This window comes from Pipistrellus hanaki, assembly GCF_964339955.1.
Source record: "Pipistrellus hanaki genome assembly, chromosome: 7".
Taxonomy (NCBI): Eukaryota; Metazoa; Chordata; class Mammalia; order Chiroptera; family Vespertilionidae; genus Pipistrellus; species Pipistrellus hanaki.
The window spans coordinates 76,989,753-77,000,068 of NC_140509.1; the positions used below are offsets into that span (position 1 = coordinate 76,989,753).

Genomic DNA, 10,316 nt, shown 5'->3' on the forward strand with positions numbered 1-10,316 from the left:
ATTATAATAAAAACTAGGCCCAGTGCACGAATTTGTGTACCTTGAAAGGAACTGTGGGCCGCAAGGCTGTGGTGAGCACATTGGCAGGTCGTGGCCCATCCTTCATGCTGCCACCCAGCCCCTCCTGCTGTGGCCCCCAGTTCCTTATTTGCCAGCAGCCCAGCTCCCACTGCCACCGCTCCCACACACTGAAGGTGTAAGCTCTGCTCACTGCTCACACCCACTGAGGATGTGGAGCAATTGGGGCTGGCATCAGCAGCAGGTGTGAGCACTGGGTGAAACAGCAGCACACTGGAGCAAAGAATTTTCAGTGACCACCAAAGGCTTGCCCGATGACAGCAACTGATGCCCCACCTTGGTCTGGTGCCCTCACTCACCTGCTCCTCCATCCCATCCTGGTCAACCTCCACTATTGTCCGTGCGCACCCCTGGTGGTCAGCACATGTCATAGCTACCAGTTGTTCAGTTATTCTGCCATTTGGTCTATTTGCATTTTAGGGTTTTATTTATATATATTATACTAAATTAGAGCAGCTACAAAAAGGAAGATTCTGATAACATCAGAGTGAATTTTATGCTAAATGACATTTAACATAAAAAAATGATCCCTCTCTTGGAGTGAACCAGATGTTTGCTCTCACAAATATCAAATTGGAAAAAATAAGTCAACTTGTAGATCTATAGGTAAGAATTGATTCATAGCTCTCCCCACTGCTCACAGCAATAACTTACAAGGTAAATTTTATTCTAACTTCATAAAATCATATTTATTAAGACATATAAGATTCTAATGATATTAGAATGAAACATACAGATTAACCTGTTTAAAAATATAATTTCCTTTAGAACAACAATCTTTAGAACAATTCCACACAATGGAATGCGTTACCAGGTTAATTCTATGCTCCAAAAGATGACCATAAATTTAAAGAATATGAAAACCTGTCACAATATTCAGTCTCTGTGGTGACTCTTAGTACCAAGTGCTCAATTGTTCAATAAATGCTAATTGGCAAAGATGATAATGATATGTTAATTCATTTCCCAAGGAGCCTTCTTACTCTCTGTTGGTTTCCACATCCATCTGCTTTACACATTGAAAGGAAAGAAAAAGTCTTTACTTATAAGAAGTATAAAATTTCCTACAATTTGTGATGTTTAAGAAGTATCTCATTGTATTTGGACTGCACACACATGCACATTTGCACACACCCACACACGCGTGTGCGCACATACACCATTCACCATAGTTACTTTGTTTATAATTATTAACTTTGGAAGCCTGTCCCCTTTTTGAATTATAACAGACACTTCAGAGCTTACTTGACTTAGAAAAAAAGTGGGAAGGGGCCTGGTTTTCTGTTTATTACATCTCTCATGGTTATTTCTTCTCTTGCACAATACAACTATTTAGAGCAGGACTTGCCTAGTTCATGATACACGATTTTTCTGGATGGCTGTGGTGTAAAAGGAAGCCACATAAACATTATTAACAGTACTAGAGGCTGAGACCTCATCTTCAGCCACATTCACTTTATGTTCAGAGTTATTGACTGTCTGGGTAAGTATGCAGGGTATTTTATTTGTCTTCTCCCTGTCTCATCAGGGGGCCCAAAGCATGGGGAAACATTCCTATGTTAGGTGGCAGTATGAAGAGGAAGGTGGGACACCTTTGTGCCATCTTTCTGTTTGATATCCATTACCAGGTGGGCATCTTCCCCTTTTAATATGATTTCTCTGTGACTTGGATATCTGAGGTAAAAGGAAAAGCAGGTCTTGTTTAATCATTGACATGATCTAAGTCATTACTCTAGCTTTCCTATCTTCTCACCTCTCTCAGGTTGCTCCCCTCATATCTGTACACACACATATATAATTTTGGTTATTCAGATATTTGAATTTTTTTCTTAAGACGATGCACAAAAGTGTTATAAGAGAATTGTAATATTAATGTGAATTATCCAAAGAATTTGCTTTAATTTTCTTACATGCCAAGCATTCTATTAAGCATACCACATGCCTCAATATTAATTGCAACATTTATTTCTCTTTGAAAACCTCTCAATCATGGCTTGCTTATAGATAGTCTCTATTGCTCATGATTCAGTTTTCCTAAAATAAAAATTCTGTGATATTTTGTAATATAACTATGTGGTAAGTTCACATATCTTTGCTTCATCAAGGAATATATGTGAATCTCCTACAAATTTCTTTCATCTCTGCCTCTATCACCCTTTTCCAGGAAGCCTAGAAATATCCACTTATCTATTTTGTCCCAAATTCTGAAGCTCTATTTCTAATTTGGTATATATTCAGATTGGAAAAAAAATTGTCTTAGGAGTATTCATGTGCCCAAAACACACACACACACACACACACACACACACACACAAAGTGCTGTTGGATCCTCCATGTATTTGTTCACCCATGTATTTAACCCATGTATAACTTAGTCTGTTCTCTAACCACTGATGTGCAGTTTGGTTGATTTTGCTGCACTTAGGAAAAGCAGATGTGTTTCCTCAGGCAACTTTTCTTCTGAAAGAGTCCTGCATGGGAAACAGTTCTGACATGTCATGCTGGGGTATACACTCTAAGAGGTTAATGTCAATAGCTAATAGTTTAGTGTAGTTTGCATATACCTAGATAAGTATTTCAGGGCAATGACTTATTTTATACTTATAATAATGCAGTTATTTAGAAATATTTTGTTTCTTTTCCTGTTTAGCAATAGAAACAAAAACAACAAAGAATACTATATGAAATAGATATTTTATTTTAAAAGTCACAAATTACATCATTCTAAATGTTTTCAAATATATTAATTTTACTTTGTAGGCACAGAGGAAGGAAGAAGCAAGGACGAAATATGCTTTTCAAGGACATAGGTTCATAATTTCTCAATAGAAGCTAGAATACAGTTATCTTTTAAAAGCTTTGAAATATTTCTAAGATGAAGAAAAGCAATATAACTTTTGGGCAGACTTTAAAGACAAAACTTTAAACACCCACTGTGCTCCATTTAAAATCATTCTCACATTCTCACTTAAGTCTTGAGTAATAAAAAATTGGTCATTAAAAAGTTGGCCTTTATCCCAAGTAAAAATTAGAAAGCTGAAAGAGTATAAACAATTTTAGGAATTTTAAAAAGAGAATGAATATTAATCAGAATCAACAACTCAAAATTCTAAAACATTTGTCAAAAAGTCAAGGGGCAAAAAAATTCTGAAAAGAAAAGGCAATATTCTATATTTTTTGAAACAAGACTTATTAGTACAGATTAACTTGAGGTTGATGTGTGATAATTTCAGTAAAGTAAGTGAAGTGGACCCCCAAGTTTATCATACATGTTCATAATGAAAGAGAAAGAGAAATAATCCTAGTAGCTGAACTTGGAGGAAACAAAGTACTTCTTAAAAAGCTCTAAATAATATACTCAGAGAAATTGAAGGTAACATTACTCATATAAAATGTAAGAAGCAAGTTATGAATAAGAAATAGTAAGAGAGAAAAAAGAACCATTGAAAATAAAGCTGTTGATAATTCCTTTATGCGTGAAATGTAAAAAGTAAGCCAATAAATAAATAGAAAGATATGTAGATAATTGATTGACATGTAACCCAGAGAAATGTCCTTAATTATTTTCAAACTGCTAAATGTAGACCAAAATCTCTAAGAGTCTATTGACAAAAACAAAACAAACAAACAAACAAAATTAGCCATTGTGGACACTAGAAGAGTGTTTCTTTAAGTATGATATGTGGGCTACTTGTAGCAGAAGCTATGAGATGTTTTAAAAATAAACACAAATTTCCATTCCCAGAAAACACTGCCTACATCAGAATTTTTATAAGTGTATTAGTTAAGGCAAATGCAATCTAAAGATAAAGGGTGCATAGGAGATCTTAAGGTTAATACAGTTACTACTATATTAAAGTAATTTAAAATATTCAAAATTTAAATAACTTTCAGACATTTTAATACTTTTCTGAATTTTAGAAACACTTTAAAAAACTATATCTAAAACTAAATACATAACAATAGTTACATATCTATCATCTATCTACCTATCTATATCTTGCCCCTGTAAAGAAAAGCTTCTTTATCTCCTTATTACACTCACTTTCTATGAAAATATTTGTCTTATTTGAATTATTTGCTAACCTTATTTCATTACACCAAATTTTAAAATTCAGGAAGCTTATTTAATTAGGAGCTATTTTAGTGTTGGCTCATGGTGTACTCATTAAGTGTTGCTGTTTTTTAATTAAGAATCTAGTTGTTTATTGTCCAACATAGCATTTTCTAGCAACATGTGTTTATTGAACATTTGAAATGTTGCTAATATGAATTTCTAAGAATTATAAAAAGGTAAACTATCTCAATAATTACATACTGAAATGAGTTGTTTAAGGCATACAAAAATAAAATAAATAAAACACCAAACAAAAAACAAAAAACATTTTTTTAGTGCAAGTTCTTTCAAGTATCATTAATTATTTTTTCATATTTTCTCTAAATTACCTATTAATGTTGTATTAGAGTCTGCTCTAAAGTTGTAGATTTTATGTTTTTGTTTTCTAATCAGGAAAAGCTTCTCATTAAGAATTAAGTCCCTAGAGTTTGAAGAAACAGATTTCTAAGAGACACATGTGAGATGATTAGGGAATGAGGAGCATCTAAAAGTTTACCTTTGTATTCACATTTTCTTGTCTCAAAAGTACAAACAACAATTGGGAATTCTATTAGAGTTTTAATTAATTTCTATTTCCAACTAAGGAAACTGTGAAAAGTCTCCCTGCCTAATAGTTGTTTTTTTTTTGTATTTGTTTTCAAAATTAGGTAAAATGAGAAAGTATTGGGCCAGCATTCTCACAGGAAAGCATCAGTATTTTAAAATTATTTCAAGTATAAAGAGAGAAACATGATCTCCTTTGGGGAAAAAAGATACTAGGAAAAATATGTATGACATTGATTTAATTTATCACATATATTTATTTGTACTTTTAATACAAACCTAGATATTTCTTTTATTTTTTTCAATGAAATATCAAATTTCATAAATTGTAGGTGAAAAACAGATATATTTTTAATTATGATATAATAATATTGATTGATCACTCTTTTTTCTCCCATTAAGTTTCCCAGTTCCATTCAATTCATTTTACTTTTGCATAACTTCAATCAGAAAATATTGAATACATAATATTTATCACAATTTATAATCATGTATGCATGAACATACATGATTTCTAACTATACAAATTTAGATTGGTATTAATAGATTTTCATAATGATATTAATTTTCACCATATATCAGAACAGGAAAATCGGGTCTATAGGCTGTTCTGATCAACTAACATAAGACACCAATATTGAATTTCATTTATAATTATATCCTTAATAGACAAGAATATATGATTATGAAACTAAATAAAATTTATTTTCCTGTGTAGCCATTTATCATTTTTTCAACTTAATACTAAAAAATAAATTTTTAATTTAATTTATTCTCTCTCTATTTCATTTATTTTTAATCAATAAGCGTGATGGACAATTACTTGTTATTTGAACAGTCTTTCACCACCGCCCTTTTAACTGCTTTAGTATTTTTTTGAAGAATACTGACATTAGTAACTTTTGGAACAAAGGTTATTTTAATTATAAACAAAAGACAATGCACAAATATCCAATTGTTACTAGGATAACTAGAATTTAGAGAAAATATTGTTGAAGAAACAAAGATGATATATGTGGTCCATCTATAACCACAGTAGCTTTGGAAATATGTGTATATAGTAAATATATGCATCCAAGTGTAATAATGCTATAGTATTGTTTTTTAAAAGTTTCTTAAAAAATAATTGCAGCATTATCATTGTATATTTCTAAGAGTACAACGGGGCCTTATTTCGATGAGAAATGTCTTGCATGATTTGCAATTTTTCTTTTGTTTTGTTGTAATGGTTAAGCGAACTCTCTCAATTCTTAACAACTTTCCAGTTTTCATCTTTACAACTAATTCATGATGCTTGATGACTCACTTTATAGTAAATATTAACAATTGCTGCGCACGCATCCACGTGCACGCTCCCTTCTCCCCTTTCTCCACCCCCCTCTCACCTGCCTGCTTTCTGATTGGCCGGCGCCTCTGGAACCAAACCAATGTGGAACTTGGCGGTTAAATCTCCGGTGGGACAGGGCTGGGGCAGAGCAGAGAGGAGACCTCGCTGAGGAAGAATCATGCAAGAACAGCTGAAGGGAATTCCCGTCAGAGTGGCCCTGCGTTGTCGCCCTCTGGTCCCCAAAGAGATCAGTGAAGGCTGCCAGATGTGTCTTTCCTTCATACCCGGGGAACCGCAGGTGGTGGTCGGTACTGACAAAGCCTTCACCTACGATTTTGTGTTTGACCCCTCCACTGAGCAGGAAGAAGTCTTTAATACAGCGGTGGCGCCACTCATAAAAGGCCTATTGAAAGGATACAACGCAACTATCCTGGCCTATGGACAGACAGGTTCAGGGAAAACCTATTCCATGGGAGGTGCATACACTGCAGAGCAAGGGAATGAACCAACAGTGGGGGTCATTCCAAGGGTAATACAACTGCTCTTCAAAGAAGCTGATGGGAAGAGTGACTTCGAATTTACCCTGAAAGTCTCCTATTTGGAGATTTACAATGAAGAAATCGTGGATCTTCTATGCCCCTCTCGTGAAAAAGTCTCTCAAATAAATATACGAGAGGATCCTAAGGAAGGCATAAAGATTGTGGGACTCACTGAGAAGACTGTTTTTGTTGCCCCGGATATGATTTCCTACTTGGAGGAGGGCAACCACTGTAGGACGGTGGCCTCCACAGCCATGAACTCCCAGTCATCCCGGTCTCATGCCATCTTTACAATCTCCATGGAGCAAAGAAAGAAGAGTGACAGGAACAGCAGCTTCTACTCCAAGCTGCACCTTGTGGATCTTGCTGGATCCGAAAGACAGAAAAAAACCAAGGCTGAAGGGGATCGGCTAAGAGAGGGTATTAACATTAACCGAGGCCTCCTATGCTTGGGAAATGTAATCAGTGCCCTTGGAGAGGACAAAAAGGGTGGCTTTGTGCCCTATAGAGACTCCAAGTTGACTCGGCTGCTTCAAGATTCCCTAGGGGGTAACAGCCACACCCTTATGATAGCCTGTGTCAGTCCTGCGGACTCCAATCTAGAAGAAACGTTGAATACCCTTCGCTATGCTGACAGAGCCAGAAAAATAAAAAACAAACCTGTTGTTAATATTGATCCCCAGAGAGCTGAACTTAATCATCTAAAGCAACAGGTACGACGGCTACAGGTCTTACTGCTCCAAGCCCGTGGCGGTAACCTGCCTGGATCCATACATGTGGAGCCATCAGAGAATCTACAATCTCTGATGGAGAAGAATCACTCCCTGATAGAGAAGAATGAAAAGTTAAGTCATGGTCTGAGTGAGGCAGCTGGCCAGACGGCCCAGATGTTGGAGAGAATCATTTTGACAGAACAAGCAAACGAGAGAATGAATGCCAAGCTAGAAGAGCTCAGGCAGCACGCAGCTTGCAAAGTGGACCTTCAAAAGCTGGTGGGGACTTCTGAAAACCAAGAGTTAAGAGAAAATGTAGAGATGATTCAGAACCTGCAGCAACTGATTATCCAGATACCGGATGACACGGTTCCATGCATGGCCGCAGCCATTGATACTGCGGTGGAACCAGAAGCTCAGGTGGAAAGCAGTTCGCAGACCAGCAGGTCTTCTGATGGCTTCTCTACTCCACATGCTCTGCGTCAAGCTCAGATGTCTAAGGAGCTGGATGAGTTGAACAAAGCCCTTGCGCTGAAAGAGGCCCTGGCCAGGAAGATGGCTCAGGACGGCAGCCAACTTCAGCCCATCCAGTTGCAGTACCAGGAAAACATCAAATATCTAGAGTTGGAAGCCACCAATCTGCAAAAGGAAAAGGAAGAATTGCTGCTTGAACTTCAGACAACCAAGAAGCATGCCAACCAAGCCAAGTTGGGTGAGCGCGGCCACAGACGTCTACAGGAGCTGGAGTGTCAAATAGCTGATCTGAAGAAGAAACTGAGTGAACAGTCCAAACTCCTGAAGCTGAAAGAATCCACGGAGCACACCATCTCCAAGCTGAACCGGGACATACAGGCGATGAAAAACCAGCGGGTCCAGTTAATGCGTCGGATGAAAGAGGACGCTGAGAAGTTTAGACAGTGGAAGCAACAGAAAGACAAAGAAGTAATCCAATTAAAAGAACGAGACCGAAAGAGGCAATATGAGATGCTCAAACTGGAAAGAAACTTCCAGAGACAGTCTAATGTGCTTCGGCGTAAAACTGAGGAGGCAGCGGCTGCCAACAAGAGGCTCAAGGATGCTCTCCAAAAGCAACGGGAGATCTCGGACAGGAGGAAAGACACCAAGAGCCAAGGGGTGGAAGGCACTGCAGCCCGAGTGAAGTGTTGGCTTGGCAATGAAATTGAAGTTATGGTCAGTACCGAGGAAGCCAGATTCCACCTGAATGACCTTCTTGAAGACAGAAAGATCCTGGCTCAGGATCTGGCTCAACTCAAAGAACAGAGGGAATCTGGGGAGAACCCACCTCCTAAACTCCAGAGGCACACATTCTCACTTGCTGAAAGGCACAGCCACGTTTCTGAGCCAGAAGAGCCCACTGCTCAGCAGATTGAGAGCCTGGAGACTGAAATGGAGCTCAGGAGCGCTCAGATCGCCGACCTACAGCAGAAGCTGCTGGATGCAGAGAGCGAAGACCGGCCGAGGCACCGCTGGGAGAATATCGCCACCCTTCTGGAAGCCAAGTGTGCCGTGAGATTTTTAACTGGAGAGCTGGTCTCCTCCAAAATACAGGTCGGCAAGCTTGAAAGCATCCTCAAACAGAACCAGGCCAGCTGTGCTGACATGCAGAAGATGCTGCTGGAGGAACGACATCACTTTGCAGAAATAGAGGCAGACTTGCAGGCAGAGCTGTTCAGAGCGGAGCAGCAGCATCAAGAGAAGGTGCTGTGCCTGCTGGGCCAGCTGCAGCGAAGCCAAACGACAGAGAAGCAGCCCGAGCTGTCAGACAGGGAGCAGGAGCCACAGCCGTGGAGCTCAGGGCAGTGTCAGGAAGAACTGGGGGAGAAGCAGGAAGTGTGTGTGCACAGTCAGCAGCTTCTCCGAGAGAATGAGATCATGGAGCAAGCAGCCAGGGAACAGGAACCCCACCTTCTGGAGGATACCCTTCCATCCCCAGGCTCTCCTTTCGAATTTATCCCACCTAAGCCAAGACCTTCCCGTTTTAGAGAAAAGTTCCTGGAGCAAAGCATGGAGGTCGAGGATCTGAAATACTGCTCAGAGCATTCCGTGAGTGAGCCCGAGGATGGGGACATTGATGCCGGGGATGATGAGGAATGGAAACCAACAAAATTATTTAAGATGGCCAAGAGGACCACCCAAGGATGCTCCTGCAAGGGCTGGTGCGGGAACAAGCATTGTGGATGCAGGAGGCAGACGTCCAACTGTGGGGCGGACTGTAGCTGTGACCCCTCAAAGTGCAGGAACCGTCAGCAAGGCAGAGCTAGCTTGGACACCGTTGAGCGGACCCAGGATTCCGAAGGCTCCTTCTCGCTGGAGGACCCCACCGAGGTGACCCCGGGACTGAGCTTCTTCAGCCCCGTCTGCGCCACTCCGAACAGTAGAATCCTGGAGGAGCTGAGCAAGGTGAAGCAGGTTCTGTGGAAGACCACTCTGGCTGACGCCTCCCTTGGCCTCCCTGAGCCGAAACGTGGAGCCGCAGATTCCCAAGGAAGCAAAGGTCCAGGGAGGAAACGGAAACGAGCTCTGGCCAGCAATGCCAGCTTCTTCTCGGGATGCTCCCCAATGGGAGAAGGGGCCCCCTGAGCTGGGCCCGTCACCCTCTGCCCCAGCCCGGCTGGGAAGATGCCAGAGGGGATTCCTAATGTCTCCTTTAGAATTAAGGTTTCTTGCTGTTGAAAAGGGGACAGGATGTTGCTGAAAGGTTAGAAACTTGAGTTGGATGTTGGCCCTCAGCCTCCAGGCCTCTAGTCCCAGACAGTGGTCCCCAGAAGGGTGGTCAGCCACCTGCTGGAGAACCACCTGCCCTTCCTGCGGACTTCAGGAGCCAGTCCCCAGTCCCCAGTCCAGTGTCGTTCCATGTGACTTGCCAGCAGTCAAGGTTGTCTCCCAGGGGAAATGAGGCCATAGCTATCTTATCCCAGGGCTGTCTCAGTTTAATGCCAGAGCCTGGCCTGGGCGGGAGGCCTGGCACCAGCCATTCA

At 40.4% G+C, this 10,316-nt stretch overlaps 1 protein-coding gene across 1 annotated transcript; it reads left to right on the top strand.

Annotated features, from left to right (window-relative positions):
• Positions 1 to 6,243: 6,243 nt before the first annotated feature.
• LOC311626243 (chromosome-associated kinesin KIF4A-like) lies at positions 6,244 to 9,918 on the top strand (the record flags this gene model as incomplete). Its single annotated transcript, XM_084891312.1, has 1 exon — positions 6,244 to 9,918. One exon carries the CDS (start codon positions 6,244 to 6,246, stop codon positions 9,916 to 9,918), a length of 3,675 nt encoding a protein of 1,224 aa, XP_084747438.1.
• Positions 9,919 to 10,316: the final 398 nt, after the last annotated feature.